The 22,500-nt window shown below is 41.6% G+C and overlaps 1 protein-coding gene across 1 annotated transcript in view; it reads left to right on the top strand.

Moving 5' to 3' along the window:
• Window positions 1-19,301, top strand: part of LOC123498859 — a 19,382-nt gene extending 81 nt beyond the window's left edge. The window contains exons 1-12 of the mRNA XM_045246337.1: window positions 1-168; window positions 12,101-12,183; window positions 12,958-13,030; window positions 13,250-13,431; window positions 13,968-14,099; window positions 14,433-14,746; window positions 15,189-15,259; window positions 15,542-15,728; window positions 16,037-16,163; window positions 16,599-16,709; window positions 17,233-17,396; window positions 18,259-19,301. The exon at window positions 1-168 is cut by the window's left edge and continues 81 nt beyond it. Coding sequence (XP_045102272.1) covers window positions 12,112-12,183; window positions 12,958-13,030; window positions 13,250-13,431; window positions 13,968-14,099; window positions 14,433-14,746; window positions 15,189-15,259; window positions 15,542-15,728; window positions 16,037-16,163; window positions 16,599-16,709; window positions 17,233-17,396; window positions 18,259-18,466 — 1,641 coding nt within the window. The 5' untranslated portion in view covers window positions 1-168; window positions 12,101-12,111 and the 3' untranslated portion in view covers window positions 18,467-19,301. The remainder of the gene's footprint in view (window positions 169-12,100; window positions 12,184-12,957; window positions 13,031-13,249; window positions 13,432-13,967; window positions 14,100-14,432; window positions 14,747-15,188; window positions 15,260-15,541; window positions 15,729-16,036; window positions 16,164-16,598; window positions 16,710-17,232; window positions 17,397-18,258) is intronic.
• Window positions 19,302-22,500: the final 3,199 nt, after the last annotated feature.

A 22,500-nucleotide genomic window follows, 5' to 3' on the forward strand; every position in this document is an offset into this window, starting at 1 on the left:
ATAGTGTGCTAACTCTTGGTGTTGTTAGGAATTGAAAACATCACCGGCATCTTGTGTCATACATCAAGAATTTGTTACTAGTATATTCGCATCAAATAACCCATTGGAGTTTACATGGTATTGCAGTTTACCTGTACCCTGGAACACCTGTCGGCGGCCCAGGCAAAGGTAAAGTACAGTGAACCGGGTGGGAGGAGGGTTGCTTGCTCAAGGTTTTTTTTTTTAATTAATGAGTTGTTGAAGGTCATAGTGTCTTGGTGGGGCTGATATTGAGGTGCTCAAGGCGTGTATATAGATAATTGGAGTTGTTCTTGTGTGTTTTCTTTTCATGCGATGTGTTTTGAGTGATGAGAGGGAATGATGGTTTGAGTGTTTTAGACGTACCTATTGTTATTAAAGCAGAGCATACACTAATATGTTTTCTTGTACAGAACATATATTACAGTGGTAATGAACAACAAGCATGGAATATAGATACTGAAACATTCATTGCTTTAAGAACACATTAAACTTTTTTTTTTTTTTCGATAAATGGTAGTGGATTATTTTTTCTTTTGACAGACGAATTTTATGCTTAGCCATGCTTAACTTACTGGATAATTTAGTGAAATTTGTCGAGACACTAGTAATTAACGCAATGACAAAGCTCTCTCTTTAAGTTTGCATCATCGAGACCATAATTGGGTTGCGTTAGATATATATGTAAGTAGAACGTCACTCATGCAGAAACCACCAATTTGTGTCCAGTGAGGAGGAAGCAGTGCATCAGGTATATAGCTGGTCTTCGTAGCATCCCGAGACTATAGACCAAGGCGCTAGATCCTTGTCTACCATTCACATCTTATCCTTGCTTATTTGTTGAATTTTATGGTTTGTTTTCAGCTATGTAGTTCATTTTCAATATAATTCTCCCTGTTCCTAATCATATTTTTCATCACTGCAATCAAACAATCATACGTGTCGGGACATAAAAATCGTTGTCTTTAACTATTTATGAACTTGTCTCGTGTAATAATTCAATGGTTCTTACTGTATTGCGGCTGGAAATGTTATTAACTTAGTGTTGACAGTTATGCCTACCGTCCCACCGCCCCCTTGTTCACCCTCCCCCTACTACCTCATCCCAGAAACCCCGCTGTGCTGTTTTCTTGCCTTCATGGGAGCGCTAAAGATGCCAACTTGGATTTTCTCCCAATAGACAATACCTTTATTACATACGAGAATGTTTATCATTCTATGTCATACATAACACCATTATCTCATCTAAAATGGCTGTAAGGACTAAGGATTTTATCTGTGTCAAGTAATATTTTCATGAGGTTTTAGTTGAAGGAGGTCGAAGGCAACTTGTAAGGAGGAACCGTTATCGCCGTGGCGGGCTGCACACGGGCGGCCAGAGGGAAGGCTGAGTGACCGCCGGAAGGAAGACATGCCGCTCAACTGTTTCCACTCTTAACACTTGACCAGACCGGAAAATGCCATTCATTCGGTTCCTTCAGATGACAGGGGAGGAATTAGGTTAAGTAGTGTGGCGGTTGAAGTCATCGCATTACTTGTTGATCGGTGCTTTGGTAAAATAATTATGATAGCTGTATTTCTTCATGTTTTGTGTGATGTAGTTTAGTTGGCTTAATTATTTCCCGTCATGCTTCGTAAGTTATTGTTTATTTTGCTTGATTTTTATTGTCACGGTTGGCTTGTTACTGCTTATTTTACTTGATTTTATTGCCATGCCCTGTTTACTGTATTGTTTATTCTACTGTCCTACTTTATCTATGATCATTGGACATAATTACTCTTACTCATAAAGCTCTCCGTGTCTTATCTATCATAAACCCGCCTTTCTTTTCGCCCGACACGTCAGTACTGCCACAAGAAACCAACGAAGAACTATAATTAATTTTAAACTTCCGCGATGGTCTCGTCAAAGTGCTCATGGCTTCGCTGACTGGCAACAGCAAACTCTCCGGAAGAACTCATCAGTTACACCACCTGTCATAAAAGTTTACACACCTGTCCATTATCACCAGATATCATAGAGACTTCCTGGAGAAAGTGGATCCGTAACGAAGAGTCTGTTGCGGGAGTGTGATGAGGCGAGGCGAGACTGATGGGGTGTGTTTGTGTTGGATAATTGACTGATTGATTGTTCTATAAGGCACCGCAACAACGGAGTCATTTGGTTCCGTTCCCTGCTGGTAGAGAGAAGCAGGTCGAGGGGAAGATGGAAAGTGAGATTAATGGATGGAATAGCGGCACAACTGCAAAAGATGGAGGGATGGGAGTCAACAAAGGAAGATGCAAGGGACACAAACAAGGGGGGAGAGGGGACTAAAACGTGACGCCAACACCTTACGGCTGAAAGAGAAGGAAATTTTGCTGGAGAGAGAGAGAGAGAGAGGAAGTGTTAATTCCCTATGAGCTAACGCAATTCAGTGATAGGTCAAGTGGAGCGAATCCCAGTTATGAAAAATATTAGGAAATTGACGTAACCCGGTGTGTTGCGTGTGCACAACTAGCGGCAGTCACGCACTCACTCCTTCTCTCCAATCCCTCTCCGACTCCTCTCACGTACTGGCTGCCGGAGATACAGTACGAATTCTTGTGCTCGTAGCTAACTCACGCACCTCAACCTCTGAGACGAGCCGACGAGATGAATGACACGAAAACCATGATAATTTCCTACATGTATTCTGGAAATGACTACGTGATTGATATATTCTCTCTCTCTCTCTCTCTCTCTCTCTCTCTCTCTCTCTCTCTCTCTCTCTCTCTCTCTACTCCTGAAACAGTTAACTTTCAAAGACACACCAACAAAAAGCTGTTATACTGCACGTAATCCCAGACGTCTCCCAGATGATAACAGTTTTGTCTCGGCGGTAATGATGCGCGTAACACTTCTTGCGGATGTTTTCCTGAGAAGCTCTTTACCTCCTCCTCTCCCACGGCTGCTTCCTTCGTTCCTCCGTCCCTCCCGCTCACGTCCGGTCGCCCAGTGATTAGATCCAGCCGCAGAACTCAGCATTATTACAGGTAACGGGAAGTGTGTATGCGCGGGGAAGACTCAGCGCATTACCTTCCCTGTCAGTCTTATACGCCAGGAGAATTGTTTAATTTTGATATCTCACTGACTTTCCTCGGTTCTGTTATACGTCACAAGGATTTGATTCTTCACTGGTTTTCATCGCCACTTTCATACACAAGTAACATTTTTATACATTTTTTTTTCAGTGTGATCTCTTCCCCTTCTTCCCTGTCCATCCATCCACCCATACATGTGTTCAAGTATTAGATATAACATTTAACTCACTTCTACATTCGGTTTATTATTATTATTTTTTTTTTTTCATTCTCTCGTATGCTTGTTTCTTTGTTTTTCATACTTCAACCTTCATAAAGTCTTGATGTTGTGTGTTAATGTAAAAACAACCTCCTTCACCTCTACATCTTGATTTAATTTCTCGGGTTTCCTTATGTTGGGTATGTGACAGCAGTACATATCCTGTACAATACATCAATATTAGCACCCTGTTAAGGGAGCGCTATGTGAGTGTGGTAGATGTGGCTGGTGGTGGTGTGGGTGTGGAGGGCGTGACGCTCCTGGTGGGGCCGCGTGACATCCTCCCTCTTGCTGTGTGTACCGTTCGTGCCGCGCCTCTCTCGGTCACCCTCCACGGACATCTTCCCTTCCCCAGTGGTTGATGGTGTGCGACAGATCGTCATGTAGGAGAGGAGTCTGCCTTTGTCACTCCGCTATGCAATGTCGGCCTCGTAACCTCAAGTTTAACCACATACCTCCTCCCTTTCCGTCTCGCTTCTACATGGGCACACTGTTTCACTGCTTCCGCTCTGGTCGTCACCTTAGCCTGTCTCTCAAGATGCAATGTCTGTAGCACAGTGCTTAATTTTTTTTAGTTTTCACGCTTTGATGCTGCCTTCTTAGGCGTGTTAAAGTCCTCTGCGTAATGCAAGTTTGAAAAATCATTAATAAGGCAACAACTAAGAAAGGGAATAATCAAGTGTATACAGTAGACCTTTTAACTTGTGATTTTAGAATTGGTCAGTGAAGTCGTTAAGAACTACGTTAAATAACAAGCATCATGTCATTATGTAATCATTCATGAGTAAAATCGAAGTCCAATTAGTAACGTATTCACACTTAAGGACTCACTTTGATTATATATTATATATATTTCATGGTCATGTCATCAGTCCAGGTCGTCCCTTCAGGGGGTCGAGTTCCTTCGTCAGCGTCACGCACCGCATCTCGCCTACCAGCAGTGCGTAGGCGTCGCCCACACATGCGCTGACCGTGGCGACAGCGGTCATTTCTTTCCTCATGGCGTTGCGGTGAAGCGTTCAGGCTATGCGTTCCGGCCTGGCGGTGATCCCAGACCGAGAACTGTATTGCCGGACGCTGGAACACAAGAAAGTCAGCAGGCCAGAATTTGTAGGCTGATTAAAGGGACGTGACAAAAAATATTCAATTAAATATGAGTGTGAACGTAAGGATGACATTACTGTAATAGTTAAGATTCACAAATAAACAGATGCCCCTTGTCCATGGGCCACCAACTCGCCCGTCAGGTGATAAGAGGTGTGCGTAATTACTTTTTCAACCAGCAAAATTTATAGGGTACACGCTAAGGAATCAAACAATACGGAGATGCCCTTCCCTGTATATCTACTGTGTAATAGAATGAGACAGTCTTTTCTATGGAATCTTGTGAATCAGTTCGGATTACAACGCATGTATGTTACTGTGTAGCAGGGGCTCTTTGTCGCAAGATTTGGAGTAATGTCACAGTTCGGTACTTGTGCCGCGGACCGATCGTGGATCTCCGAAACCTTAATCATGTAATTGAAGGATCAGCGCGTGTGTACTGATGAGCTTTGTGATGCACGTAACACCCACACTACGGAAAAATTTGCAGAAAGATTTATTGATGACTGCATTACCTCACCACTCAAGAATATTACACCTAACTGTGAAAATTTGCCCTTAGGAATCCCCTATCCACCAATCTGCGACGCGACGCACTTCAATATGGAAATTTCTTAAATAGACCAAGCCCGGGGCGGAGGCAGTGGCTGGAGATGAGTTTTCCCCCGAGGATCGCAAACTTTAAGCCAATTTCCAGATTTAGGTGACCAAGCATGGATAAATGTTTACCGTTAGTTAGTTTGTTTGTGGAGGGAACGTCGCGAGCCACATCACGCTGACCGAGTTCTTGTGGCCGAGACCAAGCCATTGAAGGAAGCCCGTTTTCTTCCTAGTGTTTGTGTGCATGTGTGTGTGTGCGTGTGTGTGTGTTTCACTGTTTGTTTGATCTGCTGCAGTCTCTGACGAGACAGCCAGACGTTACCCTACGGAACGAGCTTAGAGCTCATTATTTCCGATCTTCGGATAGGCCTGAGACCAGGCACACACCACACACCGGGACAACAAGGTCACAACTCCTCGATTTACATCCCGTACCTACTCACTGCTAGGTGAACAGGGACTACACGTGAAAGGAGACACACCCAAATATCTCCACCCGGCCGGGGAATCGAACCCCGGTCCTCTGGCTTGTGAAGCCAGCGCTCTAACCACTGAGCTACCGGACTGTGTGTGTGTGTGTGTGTGTGTGTGTGTGTGTGTGTGTGTGTGTGTGTGTGTGTGTGTGTGTGTGTGTGTGTGTGTTACGTACGTGCATCGTTCGCGTTTATCGTGTGCTTGTATATGAACGGGTTTCGTTACGTATGTGTTTGAATGACGTTTGTTGGTGTATAGCTACTGCTTGTTTGTGCTCCCTTTTTTATCATGTTTAAATACTTGTATGAGTATCAGCGTGTATATACATGCACATCCTGTTATGTTTGTGTGTGTGTGTGTGTGTGTGTGTGTGTGTGTGTGTGTGTGTGTGTGTGTGTGCGCGTGCAGTGTGTATGCGTGTTTCATCTTGTATTAACCCAGAATTTCAACTAAGCTCATTTGTCTTGTCTCCAACTTAGCACTATAAATCCCTTAATATTCTACATCTTACTTTTGCATTTAACAGACCAGTTGGATTTTAGAGGATGTTTTCACGATTCGAATGGTACTTTAACAAGAATTCTACACCATCAATAGAAAGAACACACATGGAAACACGACTTATCATCTCACTGGCATTTGAAAATAGTTATGGTGAGAGAGCAGAATGTTCGGACTGAAGGTTCGTATTTTGAAAGTCACGGATGTTCCTTGTTTGGTGTGTGTGTGTGTGTGTGTGTGTGTGTGTTCAGCACTACGCCAATAATAGCTACACGCCTCGCCCCGCTCGGTCTGCCTCCTTCACGCCGCGTTATCAAGACGACTCCGAAAAACAACACTTCTTGCTCTTTGCTCCAGCGGGACTGTCTCACGTGACTGGGGCCTTCCACCCCACCCTGGCGCATCCAGAGCGTACTGGTGTTAGGGGAGCGGTCACCAGGGAGCTAAAGTGTATTTTGATAAGGCTTTGTTCTTTCATTAGGACTATTTCTGTAAGTTATAAAGATCTTTAGTCAGCTTCTCACATATCTTTTTCCTCACTGATGGTGTACAAATTCTTTTTATTGTCGCTGGAATAAAACCCAATGAAAATTTTGATATCCCGAGAATTTTAACCAAAGTCTATGTATCTTTTCACTATTAGGAAGCCTTTGCCACAATTACTTATCTTAACGCCACATCCTTTTAAACAGTTTTATGGGCTGGAAAAGGCAACATTAACCTGAAATTTTCTCTTTTTGTGTCTAAATGTCCGTGTTGACCATTAAGGAAACTCCGAATAAGAACATGAGAAAGTAAGGGAAGCAGCAAGAAGCCATTGGGCCTACGTGTTCCAATATCTGCATGAAACCTGCCTACTTCTCTCATCCTCATCCATAAATTTATCCAATCATGTTTTAGAATTCCACAATGACCTAACATTAACAACCTTGTTATGGAGTCCATTTCATTCATCTACCAATGTGAATTGACAACGAATTCCTCCATATATATATATATATATATATATATATATATATATATATATATATATATATATATATATATATATATATATATATATATATATATATATATATATATATATATATATATATATATATATATATATATATATATATATAATCTTTCTATATAACTTTATCAAACTTAAACTCATTGTTTCATGTCTCGTCCTGATTATACTGACCATGAAAATTTTGCCTACGTCACTCTTATTAAGATGGAATTTTACCAGAGCGGTAAAGATAGACGGCATATGACGGCAGAACGACTGAGAATGTGATTCCTGTCTCGAAGCATGAACCAGGAAGAAGGATGAGCTGATGGCAGGATCCTGTGACTGTCATTGCCTCCCATGGCGTGCTTGCTATCCTTACTCCTCGCTCTGCTCCTCCTTTCCTCACTCCAGCACGCGGAGAGTAACGGGCCCGAGGAGGTTTAGCGGTGGATATCACGCCAGATGTGTCACAAGCAGGCGAGACAGACACCTCAGCTTCCTCCTCCTCCTCTCACGGATCAGAGACACGACCATTAAAATTCCGCAAGAAGACGTGCAAGAAGACAAGTCCATTTTTTTCTTCTATGCATACGCCAGAATGTTTTCATCTGTATCAGATAAACTAAGCACTTATTTTAAGTAGTTTTGTGATACTGATTGTGTTGAATTTTACGCATATCAGAGGTATCCTTTCTATTTATTTACTTTTTTCTTTCGAGTAGTGAGTGCATGGGTGGGGAATGGGAAGAGATATGCACTGTGTTTTGAATTATCTCCGAATTTTTAATGTCTGTTATCTATTACTTCAGAAGTAGGCTAGGAGTAAAATTCTCTCTCTCTCTCTCTCTCTCTCTCTCTCTCTCTCTCTCTCTCTCTCTCTCTCTCGTACAGTACAGTACACAGAATTTGCAGATCAGAATCTACTACCGTGCAAAAATAAAAACCTCTTTCTTTCTTCATAACTTTTAGAACAGCAACAAGCTACACACGTCCAACCCTTCACCATTCACCTTCCATTCCCACTCGTCATTCAGTCCTCACGTGCAATTAAAGCGCTCGTTTGTATTCGAACAACCACGCCGGCCATGACCACCGCCCCCAACACTTCTCGTGACACCCCGCCACTCGCATCACCACCACGGGACCCACAACACGACCGTCAGTGTCGCCTCGGTTTCGGGGATAAATGGAAAGTTGTCACGGTGCCTCATGTGCCTCGTAGATGAAATGATTTGTTAATATGTGTGGATGGGAGGAGGTAGAGATGAGTAAGAATGAGTGTTTGCCTATCTTGTGGATATGCGGTTATATGGGAAAAGAGATTGAAGGTTCCAGTTCCCGAATAGTATAGAGTCAAAAAAAAAAAAAATATCGAAAATGAATGAAAAGTCTTGAGAGGGATAAGTAAGAATGACTGGTCTGTTTCATGATTGTTAGATTCTAGGCTACAAAGAGCCTGGAAAAAGATTTGAGCCAATAAGGATTATCCAGAATTAATGAAGTTTTTTAAAAGAAGGATATAAGTATGAATGATGTGTTTGTCTTATTTCATTGATGTGTGTTCTTGGTTAAAAAAAAAAAAAAAAAGCAGGGAGAAGGGATTAAAGGTTCCCATCCCGAAAGAGTAGAGCCAAAAGGATTATCCAGAATTAGAATAAATGGTTAGGATGAAATGAAATGGAAGGTGAAGGATGCTGGTTCACTATTTACCAGTATTCATTTTAATTGTTTTTATTTGTTTTTAGATTTGTTTATTTGTTCATTTATTTATTTATTTATCTATTCATTCCTTTTTTTATATACAGGGTTTATATGCAACGTATATTCCCGTTTTTGCATCTATATTTATTCGGATTTGCTTGAAACTATACATTTTTCCTCTTTATCGCCTCTCTCTCTCTGTGTGTGTGTGTGTGTGTGTGTGTGTGTTTTTTTTTTCTTCTTCTGCTTCGTTTTGTTATAATTCAGCGCCCAACAAATATTCACGTTCTGGTGTGATGCAGGAAGTAAAATCGTGAGCAGCTTGAAAGGTTAAGATCCCTGCAGGCTTTTTGTCAACAAGGAAGTGGAGGATATGGAGAAAATACCACGTAATACAAACTCAAAAATTGCTGATGTGTGCTAGGATGAGTAGGGAAAGAAAGACATGCACTTACACACACACACACACACACACACACACACACACACACACACACACACACACACACACACACACACACACACACAAAACTTTACCATCGACTGACTCTAATATGTGACGTCACGCTAACTTAAAAGAAAAAAAAGAAGAAATAACTTTGCTTGTTTTCTGATTAAACCTCAACGCACCACAAAAATTAATGATGAAATAATAAAGTGAAATGATACTAGATGAAATGAATGTAAGTAAAGGAAATATGGCCACGGGCAAATAATAGATAACAAATCCACGGTGAAAATAACATAAAAACACAACCTGAGAACGATAAAAGACGGCAAGGCAAGCAGAAACCTAGATGGAGAGATGAGACAGGAAGTTTGGTTTGGGTGGTCTGGATTAGACGGACAGCCGACAGATGAATTTACTCCAAGTGGTGATGAATCGTACTATTTTCCTAAGATACAAATGATGATGTTAGGTTAGATTCATATTAGTGAAGATCTTTATGTACTTTTGAACATTTCTTATTGGTGCAGTTACGATTATTCTTCAGTTATATTTTTAAAGTTTATCGTTTAGATACGGTAAACATATAGACACTTACATATACGCTTAAGATATTCTAAAGTAATCTCAGCATCTTATACAACTGAAGAATGAAAAGTGGATCTTCATTTTTCACTCACCATTGACTCTTTCTCTGCGATATACAATTCACAACACTAAAGAAAAAAATAATAAATAAAAAAAATGATGAAAAAACTCAGTTCAGGTGTCTACAAGTAAGAAAGTTGATTCAAAGGATAACATTGCAATTTCTACCTAATATAATGCTTAAAGAAGAAGAAATGGCGCAGAGTGGCGAGTGATTAAGGAAAGGTGCGGCAAATAGCGATGAGAGAGATAAAATCACAACAATGCGCTGCCAGAAAGAGAGAGAGAGAGAGAGAGAGAGAGAGAGGGCGACCCAGTGACCACCGTTGACCATCCACCCACAGACCCGCAGATGAGCAGAATTCCTGATGGTGGCTGCTGCAGAACGCAAACAAGGAGGAGGAGGAGGAGGAGGAAGAGGAGGTGGTGGTGGTGGTGGTGGTGGTGGTGCATGGAGATAGTCGGTCTGTGGTTGTGGACTTTCTCAGGTAGTGTAATGACAGCCATTTTGCCTCCACTCTATAGCTAAGGGACGCACTTTACTGATACACATTACGAGTATTTATCTTTACCTGGCCTTGCTTCGTTCCACATGTAGGTATATAGCTCTCTCTCTCTCTCTCTCTCTCTCTCTCTCTCTCTCTCTCTCTCTCTCTCGTCGGCGCTCAAATTTACCGTGTCATTATTTGTCTATTTATTTAATTTTTATTCTTTTCATGGTCTGGAGGTGTTTGGCGAGAGCAAGAAAGAATCCAGAGAGAATCAAAGTGTTGTAACTCACGTGCCACTGGGGTAGTCAACTTATTACATTCAGATATGTTGTTGGGATGGTGATGCGGCTCACCAGGAAAAGTTATTGGAATCTTGTCAACTTGTAGGGACATTCCTAACTGTTCCTCGTGACCTCTTTCCCTCTCTCCCATCCAATACTTCACTTCTCGGGTCGGTGGTGGCTGTTCCTCTCGTATCCTCCTTATTATTCGTTATCGTTTGTTCTTCATTTTCCGTTTCGTGAGTGAATGTCTCGATTCGTTGTAACATTGGTTCATAGAATTTGGAGCTCCAGCAGAAGGGTGACATCGATAAAAGAGAGACAGAAAGAAAGAAAGTTGTGTTGTTGTTGTTCATCATCGTTGAACACACACACACACACACACACACACACACACACACACACACACACATACACACACACACATACACACATACACACCCCCACACCCACCTACACACACACACACACAGGAAGGTAAGAATAGAAGTGAAAACATTATTTGCAGAGTAGCGGTGCGTTCGTTGACCGTGACTCGAGAAAGGGGCAGAGAGGAGAGGCGGAGGTGGTAGAAGGAGGAGGAGGAGGAGGAGGAGGAGGAGGAGGAGGAGGAGGAGGAGGAGGGAGGAGGAGGAGAAGGGGAAGGGAGAGTACTACTAGCACCACCACCACCACCACCACCAGTACCACCACTACACCACCCACGTGTTTCATTCAGTGACTTGCCTCCTTCCCTCCCTTTCACCCCCTGTTCCTCTCACACCTACGCAGTGAGACCTCGTCCTCCTCCTCCTCCTCCTCCTCCTCCTCCTCCCGCTGCAGCATCGCTATTTCCTGAAGATGATGACCGCGCAGCCAGTGACTCTCAGTAGCAGGAATGGGGCCGGCATCACAACGCACCCTGCCTTCTGACGTCACAGCGTTGCACCTTCTTTTCCTGTTACGCGTTTCATTAGTGTTTCTTAAAATTAGCATTCCTCGAGTTGTGCAGGACAGAAGGACTGGATGAAGAGAGGTAACAGAGGAGATTGTTAAAGGAAGTCTGCAAAAAACGACAAGTTTAGCACGGAAACATTGGAGATTTTAAGCTAAGAGAAATGTATTACAAAATAGTTCGGATGTTAAGGTATTGCGTGTTATTCAAGTTTATATAAAAAGAAAATGAGGAATGGTGAAATACACGAAAAATTAATTAGAAAATGCAAGCTTACTCTCGGAATGAACAGAATAAGCCGACAAATATTATGCAGTTAATAAAGACAAGAGGCAGAGTACAGGGGCTATGATACAAAAGAAGCATAAATGAATGGAATGATAGTCACTGTATAACGCGTCGACTTTAATGAAATGAGGTAATTTACTGCCACGTCTCGGAGCTCACAATTATTTTATCATCATTGTTACTTTTATTCACTGATTCACTTATTCACTGTTGTTGTGTCATTATTAGTAGTATTCTTGTTATCGTTATCACTATCGCCATATTCATTTCATTCTTTACTTATCTTCCAGGACGCGAGTTGATGGCTGGCGGCGTGGGGCAGATGGCGGTGGCGGCGGTGGTGGTTGTGATGGTGACTGTGCTTATGCTAGTGGTGAGTGGTGCTGGTGCTGTGGTGCTGGAGAACTGAGTGAGTGAATACATAATGGTGGCGCTGTGGTGCTGTGTGAGTGAGTGAGTGATATTGGGGTTGTGGTGGTGAATGAGTGAGTTAATGAGTGATGCTGGTGGCGTTGTGGTACTGGAAGGCTTGAGTGAGTGGTGGTGGTGTTATGGTGCTGAGTGAGTGAGTGAGTGAGTGAGTAAGTGAGCGAGTTGAGTGAGTGAGTGAGTGAGTGATGCTGATGCCGTAATGCTGGGGACCGTTGAGTGTGTGAATGATGCAAGGCGCCCACCGATGACGTCATAAGGCGCAGGACGGAAGGAGACTGAGGTGAAGATGAATGTATGTATTTACGTGCCTATGTGCCTATACACGTACAATGAATGAAGCCAGATAGACAGACAGGCAGACGGAGATACAGACAGACAAATAGGTAGACGAACATACAGACATATACAAACAAACAAATATGAGCCAGATCTTCCCCCTGAAACACACACACACACACACACACACACACACACACACACACACACACACACACACACACACTGACATACACACACACATACACACAAGAGAGAGAGAGAGAGAGAGATGAATTTCCTCCCGTGTGTGTCATAGTCAAGTCATAAAGCCACATGTAGATCGTGGGAACTCGGCAGACGAAGAAATCTTGAGTCACTGCCCTGAGGAAGCAGTGATCGGAATGGCTCGGGGTGAAGGAGGTTGTAACTCCATAACGCCCTCTCTCCTCTTCCGCAGGTTGAGGGCGTGGCGGCGCTGGGGCATCACCGAGAGCCGCCCATCAAAGCTTCACTCTCCAATAAGTTCGTAGGTAAGTATAAGAGAGAGAGAGAGAGAGAGAGAGAGAGAGAGATAAAGAAGAAAAGTGGGGAAGCAAAAATGTTGAGAAGATACAAAAAAAAGAAAGAAAACCGGAAAAGAAGACTTGAAAGAAAAGTTAGTGTCAAAAAGAGTAAAAAAAAAAAAAGAAAAATAGTCAGTAAATATCTAATACGTAGATAGTAAACAAAAATGCGTGACTTCCCAACAGGTGTGTCGAGCAGGTGTTCCCGCGGCTCCCTGACAGTGGACGTGAGCACCGAGGAGGCCTTCTTCGGGTCGGTTTACGCCCGCGGGTATCCCAACAGCTGCCGGGAGGTTGGCCAGGGCAACACCACCACCTCCCTCGTGGTGTCCGCCCAGAAGTGTGGCGTCAAGGTTATCGACGACGAGGTGAGGGCCGGAGGTGACGTTATAATAAGTAGTAGTAGTAATAGTAGAAGTAGCACCTAAATATTAATAGGAACCTTTATGACAAGTGATAACAATAATAATAATGTTAATAATAATTATAATAAAAATGATTATAATAATGATAATAATGATAATAATTATGATAATGACTGGCACCATCACTACGACATTTGTACTTTTTATCACAGACAAAAGCCTCCCATACTAAAACCAAGTAAGTAAGAAATTTAAATAGATAAACATTTCAACATACACGAAAATACTCAATTCTCAGTTATCCTCAAAATCAGATGAATAACAACAAAGATATACAGACCACTACGTACACTCTTCCTTGACACACAAACAATCTCAGCTAAACAAAGAAACACAAAGAAAAAACAAAGACCAGCTGACACATTAACCTTTATCTATCATGCTACACTCAATATACTACGAACACACCCAAGACAATGAAGACGAAGGTTCCTCCTCATCCCTCGCCACTCATAAGCCTTCACGACCTTCCTCCACAGTTCGGCCACCACACCTACGAGCTGCTAGTGTACATCCAGTTCGACAAGTGGGTGCAGCAGGTGATTGACGAGCAGGTGTACGTGAGATGCAAGTTGGAGAGGCCGGCAGGGGAGCTCAAGGCCCATGCTCAGGTCAGAACACGAAGGGAACATGTTTATTTATTTATTTTTTTTTTTTTTTTATTCTTTTTTTTTTTGAGATGACAATGAGTGGTGAACTGTACTTTTTTCTTTTTTTTCTTCTTCGTCTCCTATTCCTGTTCCTTTTCCTTCTCCTTTTGCATTTCTCTCTCTCTCTCTCTCTCTCTCTCTCTCTCTCTCTCTCTCTCTCTCTCTCTCTCTCTCTCTCTCTCTCATAAACTAAACAACTAACTAAATATCAAACCATATATAACCTAACCTAACCTTAACTAACTAACTAACCAAGCACCACCACCACCACCACCACCACCCGCTGCCTTACAGATGAACGTGATCAACGAAGACTCTGGCGACAACACCCCCGTCAGGCACAAAGACGTCCTCAATACTGAAAACAACTCCATTGCCACGCTGGTCCTCGCCGCGGGTCCCTCTGGTAGCAAGTCTTCCTCCTCTTCCTCGTCCTCCACGTCATCACCCGTCAACCGCACAGATGTCAGTGATAGCGAGAGTTCAAAGTTCCGTCGGCTTGTGTCTCTTCGTCGCAAAGCCTCATCAAGGAGTCGGGCACAAGAGCAGGACGCGATGAGGGACTGGCTGCCCCTGGAGGCCCCCAAAGAGCTCCTCATGTGGCGTGAGTTGACAGATTGGCCTTGCTTTGTGTTGTTACGTATACAGTGTTTACTTCTGGGTCCGAATCGATGGTACCTTGTTTGTTTATTTCTCTCTCTCTCTCTCTCTCTCTCTCTCTCTCTCTCTCTCTCTCTCTCTCTCTCTCGTACAAATTTGCCAGCCACATATCCTCCTGCATTTGAATTAGTGAAATCGCATTTTCCATCTTCTTTTCCGTAAATAATGTATAATTGCAATTTTGCTTTCTTCCCTTATCCAAGAAAAAGAACTTGAACTTGAATCTAACCGATGGAGTAGATCTTTCTTTCCTATTCACAAATGTGCAAGTCAATCATGTCTTCCGCTGCGGAGGTTGAAGAGAATTTAAACGTTTTTTTTTTTTTTTCTTCCTAATGATATGCATGAAGAGCCTCAACAGTGACACGTCTCTCACTACTCTCACAGAAGGCAAGCGGACGGAGGCAACTCTGAACCTGTGTCATGTTGGATGGACATCGTGGAGGGCACATCCATGGACGGTGAGTGGCTTTCTTTTTGAAGCGAGAAGTTTTACTGTTTTTCTTCCCTTTTTACCTGTTTGGTTTTTAGTTCTTTTTTTTTCAATACACAGCAAGTATATATATATATATATATATATATATATATATATATATATATATATATATATATATATATATATATATATATATATATATATAGAGAGAGAGAGAGAGAGAGAGAGAGAGAGAGAGAGAGAGAGAGAGAGAGAGAGAGAGAGAGAGAGAGAGACTCCACAAATAACCAGTTGTGTTGTGGCGCAGGCAAACCCGTGTTGGAGCACCTGCTGGTGGGTGACGACACAACCATGGTGCTCAAGGTGCGCCAGACTAAGGGCCTGGACACCCGCATCACCTCCTGCCTCGCCCACGACGGCTCAGACGACCAGAGCCAGGAGCTGATCGACGAAAACGGCTGCTCTGTGGACGACGAGATCATGCCTCCGCTCAGGTGAGGAGTCGTGGTGGTGGTGGCAGAGATGGTGGTGGTTTGTAGTAGTAGTAGTAGTAGTAGTAGTAGAGGTGGTGGTAGTGGTGGTGTTGGTAGTGGCAGTGTTATTATTATTAGTAGTTGTAGCAGGAATAGGAGGAAAAAAAGAAAGAGATGAATTAAAACAATAACAACGACGACGACGATGACGACAAGAATGAAGTTATTTCCGATAGTAATAATAGTTGCAGGTTAAATGTATGTATATGTATGTAGTACATGTTTGTGTATATATATGTGTATATAATATATTCACCCTGGCTCCCCAGAATCAAGTTCAACCCACGGTCTGGCGTCAAGGTGGCCTACGCGTCATTCAAGGCGTTTAAATTCCCAGACCGTGACCACCTACACCTGCGCTGCACCGTGCTGGTCTGCCTGGGCGCCTGTCAGCTGGTGTGTCCCTCTCGTTGTTACATGAACCACTGCAAAGTATCAAGTAGGAATGTGGATACTTTGATGGTCATTACTTATTTTCTTAATGCTAAATGGGTCGCCAAAAGTATATTTAACACGTAGATAGTTGATCACACGTATACCATACTATTCTTGAATAATTTTTAAAGATGATTAGCCTTAAAATATCAAAATATATCGCTGAAAAAATATTTAGGCACTTCAGCACATTTGAATGTTCGTTATCATACGGGTCATTAATCATTTTGAAGATATCTATAATTGAGAATATGAAAATTGATCGTCAAAAGCATATTCCATTCTTAAACTAAGCATTGCACTTGGCTTTGGAAACTCAAGGAACATCATCTGTCGATGGCATGCATTTATGAAGTGGAATCTTTGTGTCAGTGTATGACTTACCTTTGTTTTCAGCCTGTGTGCGGGCGGCTTAGCAACCGTATCGGGCGGCGCATGGGTGGGAGTGGCCAGGGTAGTATCCAGCCTGTTCACGATCTGCAGGACCTCGTCACGTCTCCTCCACAGGTGTGCACACATACTCTAGATTTCAACCTTCTCGAGTAATGTGTTGCACCTACTCGAAAGTGTTTCTCCCTCTATATTTAGATATATACAAGAATATGCGTATGTTTATAATGGTAGTTTGAAGTACGTAGTATTTGAATGCATGGATAAATTGTTATATCATGTAGACAGATAGGTATATAGACAAATAAATCGATTAAAAATGTAATAAAAAAAGGTAGTTTGAAGTGCGTAGATAAATGAATGGATAGATGTATATACAGATAGATAAATATAGACAAATAGATCGTAAAAAAAGAAAATAAAGTACATGGAAAGAAAGATAGGATGATGAATAGATGTGTATGTATTGAACACAGTATCCACTTTACATCCAATTAACAAATATTGATTAAGAAAAGGGAAGATAAACAGTATAGTAAGTTTGAGTCCTCAACATATAATTTAAACCCTGTCCTTGCATCATGGCGCGTCAATATGTATATAGTAGTTACTGTATTCAAATCATGCTTGCTCCTTCCAGACACCGCGAGGCAACAACCGAGCGCTGACCAACAAAATCGTGGACAAGGTGGAGGTCTTCAATTCCGTGGAGGTTCGAGCCCCGGGTATCGAGAGCCAACCGAACCTCGTGAAGCAGTACCGGACGGACCGAGGCCCCGCTGTGGATTCCGTAAACTTTTTCAGGTGAGATTATCAAGGTGACAGGTGATGTTGATGTTGGTGATAGACACTGATAGGGAAGATGTGCGAGTTACTAATACGTTAGTAGGTTGATGAGAAAATATAGCTCATGTTTATCAGAAGACTATAAATAACGAAAGGATTGGTGAGACTGGTGATGTGTGTTAGATATAGGCAGTTTACAGCTTAAATGAATTAAAAATACGCCTCATGTTTATTATCTAGGTAAGAGAGTCCGGCAGTTACAGGGTTGAATGATACATCTATGTGAAGAAAGCGTATTATATTATTTTTTTATTAAGATTTAATATAAGAAATAGATGTGTAAGTGGTAAGAGCCAGGTGGTGGTGGTGGTGGTGGGTAACTAGAGGAAACGAGACCTTAGCTATGTCAATCGACAGTAAAACGGATTTATTAGTTTCCTAATTGTTATAAAGAAATGTCGTTTGTATTATCATTATTATCATTGTTATTATTATTATTATTATTATTATTATTATTATTATTATTATTATTATCATCGTTACTATTATTGTTATTGTTATTATTATTATTATTGAATTTCATGACACACAAAAGAAGTGTCATTAAATTTTCATCACATGCACTGGATGATAAGAACACCTGCGATACTTATTCTTCATCCCTGATTTTCCTGTCTCACCAGCAGATTACACAAACAATTCCTAAGTATAGTATGATGCCTCTGCACTGCGAAAGCAATAGCCAAGTGGTGAGGAAATAAGCAATGGTAGGGGCAGGCTGCAGGTCATCCGAACAAAAGGAACATCAGTCGCTTAGGTATCATTGGTCATTAGCTATTTCACTATTTCACTACATTTCGCTTCTCCTTTCCCTCCCTAGTGATGAAAACATGTTCTGCGTGACGCCCTATAAGATGATCCTGGCGTTTGGTGTGCTCCTGACGGTATTACTAGTGGCGATGCTGTTCTCCCTCTACTCCTGCGTCAAGGCCAGAGTGTTGAAGGCGAGACTGCAACCGCCCCACCACCACGCCGAGCCCCCGCGACATTCTCCTGTCACCAGCCCTTACTACAGATTCGCCCATTGAGTGTACCTCCCTCCACACTATAACAGACGAAGGAATACTCAATAAAATTAGGGAAAACACGACGAAATGAGGAAAACGGACGATTCTCAGCGTTTTCAGTATGAACGTTGATATGGCAAGACTAGTACCAGATATTATGACCTACTTATTCCTTGTATTCTCCACACTGTTAATATTTATAGTGTAATAGTTTTTGTACGTACACGTGGTGCTTAGGGCATTAGCGCAGTCATTAGGTAGGCTGCGTGGGGAGGGTTGGTATTACTGGAAGTGTTAAGAGATGATTGGACTTCTAAAACGAAAAGTATAGTAGTTTATAAAGAGGAAAAGTGTTTGTTGAGGCATTGTTGAAGTTACTTTAGTGTGTGTGTGTGTGTGTGTGTGTGTGTGTGTGTGTGTGTGTGTGTGTGTGTGCCATGAAGACGTGAAATATTTGTACATAAGCATGGAGTCAAGAGAAGGCTGTTCATGTGCACGATAATCACTACATTTTTCTGAACTCGCGTTGTAATGTTTTGACCCGTGGCAGTATGTGGGGTATTGGTAATGTGTACGTGTATCCTTGTTCATGTTAGGATGTTATGAAGGGATAAGAGTATGCTTTTGGCTATGTATTGAATAAATATATATAGTTACATATCAATATCCAAATCGAGGATGTAGCCTATCTAAATTTTCTATCGAATGTTTTTTGTCTATTGTGTACCTTTATTGACTTTTCATCCATTTTTTTTTACAGTATATGCATTATACACACATTTTATAATCATGTGCAATGTAGTCTACGTTGTTACCACACGCCTGAAAATATACATGACATTAATACAACGAAAAACTGTTTATCGCTAATATTTCAACCCTATTTCCTTGAATTGGCACCAGCAGGACCAACTGGAATCATCTTTACTCCTGTACTGTTTCCTGGGCAAGCTTGAGATGATTATTTCTTCCATGGGTCTATATTAATCACTTTAATAGGAATACTTTCAGATATATCTTTGTGTTTTGATGGTTGATATGCTGTATAAGAATGTTAATCTGGAAAAGAAAGTGATTAAATTTAGCGACCGTCCCTATATGCGTACTGTCAACTAATCTCTTATTGCACATCACGCACGTGTTCACTGCTTAGTTGGCGTCAGGTTGGTGAAGTAGTGATATATACTGTAAGTGTTTGACCTTTGAAGGAAGCTTAATATTTTCTCTAGCTTCCATTGGACGAGCTAAGAAGCCATACAAAGCGGAACAGGTCACAAGAAGAAGACGCAGTGTACGTAATAAGTCATCAGGATGGCCTTGTGTGTTGTTCATCAGGAAGGCTTGAGGTGGAAGGCGAGGCGTGGAAACTACATCCCAGTCACCTGACCAGCGCATGTCTTCATAAGTAAGTTGTCTTCTGTATTGCTTAATTGACATTGTTTTGTGTTTTTAATTTTAAATGTGTATTCACAGTCATTTCAAGATTGTGTGTGTGGCGTTGTTAGATAAATTTAGTGCGGTAGATATCCGGGAAGGAGAAGAGTTAAAACTATGCTGAGATTACCATATGAAATCTTACGTTACGTAATTTCTATGATTTTCAAGTCTTACGGCACAGTTGAAAACCTTACGTTTTTTCTCCGCTTGCGATTTTTTTTTTTTTTTCAATGTTTGTTTTCAACAATTTGAAGTAGATTCCCCTTTTCAAGTGTATATATATATATATATATATATATATATATATATATATATATATATATATATATATATATATATGACACCTCCCAACACATCGGGGTGTGGTACTGTGCTTCCTTCAGTTTCTTGGTAGTGAATGATAAAAGGGTAATTTTTTCACTTCACGCTCCAGCAGCTTATCAATCCTTGGGTGTCTTCCTTTTCTTATGATTTAATTACCGTTCTCTACACAAACTTAAGGTCTCTAAGGCAAAATCGTGCGGCAAGACACCACAGGGACTTGACAAGTATAGAGTACGCTCGGCTGATAAATGTGTCAGCAGCGCAGGGCGTCACTTGCACCACCAAACATGCACAAAATAAGGTATATATAAGACTAGTTTTCCTTGACAAACACTGGCAGGATAAAGAAGCAAGCTCTGGCGAGACAAATTTTAGCTTATATTTCTCAGCGTCACAGTTTTAATGTATTCAGAATACTATTTTGTAAATGATGTGGTTAATATCCTTAGTGAATTTTATTGTTTTACGTGTTAAAGACATCTGTGAAGTCGTTGCCCACCACTGCTGTATTACCTTAACTCCTCACGTCATATTTATTCATCTGTTGTTTGATTAATTCATTCATTAATGTTCTACATCATTAATTTTCCTCTCTGTGCTTATAATCCCCAAATGTTGCCTTTCCTTATAGAGCTAGCAATGTTGTAGAGCTGTGTCGGCAATGAATTTCAGCCCAGCGCGATTTAATGGTAGCTACATCTGTTCATCAGACGGCGCTTTGACAGGTCACGTAACCTTAACAAACTGCCAACGTATTGACATTTTCCTTTTCCATGGGGTTATTAAAATTTTTTCTTTTTCGTTTCGTGATCCTAATTCGCACGATATATTCCCGAGATATTATCTATGCAGTTCTGTGCTGTATGAATTGGATGTCTTGGTAACAACGTAATTACAGTGTTGAAAATTAAAGGCCAGTGTCATAAAGGTGCCGGGCTGACTGTTCCCAAGAAGAGGGTTGTTGAAATCTGATAAAAAAAGGTTATGAGAATTCCAAACAAGTTGCCCAATAATAATAATAATAATAATAATAATAATAATATTATTATTATTATTATTATTATTATTATTATTATTATTATTATTATTATTATTACTATTATTATAAAAGTTGTGCGCATCTTGGTTCTTCTCCCATCTTGACAATCGGAGGACTGTATGAATTATGCAGGGATAAACTGTGCTGTGCGGCAGGGTTTGTATTCCTCGTCTCCGATGCACGGAAACCATTCTTAGTTTTTCACGGCAACGCAAATACGTAAGCTTCCCCTTATTAGATGTTTTCTGTGATGGCTTCCGAAAACACGCAGGGAGACTCCACAGAAAGTAACTTCATTAATTTTCTAACACTACTCTAAAACTCGTATGTTGAATAGTTTACTCGTGATAGTAAGTGGACGTAAGCTAAATGCAGGATATGCCCCGTTCCACTGTTGCTTATTCTCATGTTTATTCTTCTCTCACCAGTCTCTCCTCATCTCTTGGCTCATTATCTTCCCTCTCCCTCACTGCCCTGCTAAGCTTTACTCTCCACTCATCCTCACACCTCGTCCCATTTCCCTATAGTGTCATATTTCTCTTGTCAGTCCCTCCTCTTTTCATCTATTTATTTCTGTATTTGATTCTCCTCATAGTTAATAGTTTTTTGTTTAAGGCTTATGATCTTGTATTACAAAAATTTCGAAAACCTACGTGATTCTTGTTATTCTATTTTATTTACCTAAGTACAACCTTAAAAACTGGAGGAAGAAGACATTCGGGATCGTTTTCTTTGATTATGCCTATGGCTAAACAAACATCTCGCGAGAACGAAGATGTCTTGAAGGGGAAAATTCACACTGCGTTTCTTTGAGGCTATGCAGAAGGGCTGTAAGAGGCGGTTGTGAGTGAGTGAGTGAGTGAGTGAGGAAAGAGAACCATGCGGGGCGGTGTGCGGTTAGAGAGTGGGTAGGTAGGCTGAGGTCTGGGCGCCTTGGTAGGGGTACGTTCAGGGGAGGGAGGTGGTCCTGGGCATGGAGATGGCGCAGTGGGAGGTGGGGGGTGAGTGGGAGGTGAGGTCAACGGCGACCCAGCCACAGCCAAGCCAAGGGTCGCCAGTAGTTTGGTGTTTGGGAGTGAGGGTGAAGCTGTGTGGTGGTGGGTGGTGACAGTGATGGTGATGCTGTAGTAATGGTGATGGTGGTGGCTATATGTGTTCGTGTGATGTTCCGTGAGGTGGTGTGTTCGTGTATGTGTGTTTGTACCGTGACCGTCTTTGGTAGCGTGGCCGGATGGCGTTGGTGGTGATGGTGGTG

This window comes from Portunus trituberculatus, chromosome 48 (genome assembly GCF_017591435.1).
Source record: "Portunus trituberculatus isolate SZX2019 chromosome 48, ASM1759143v1, whole genome shotgun sequence".
NCBI classification, from domain to species: domain Eukaryota; kingdom Metazoa; phylum Arthropoda; class Malacostraca; order Decapoda; family Portunidae; genus Portunus; species Portunus trituberculatus.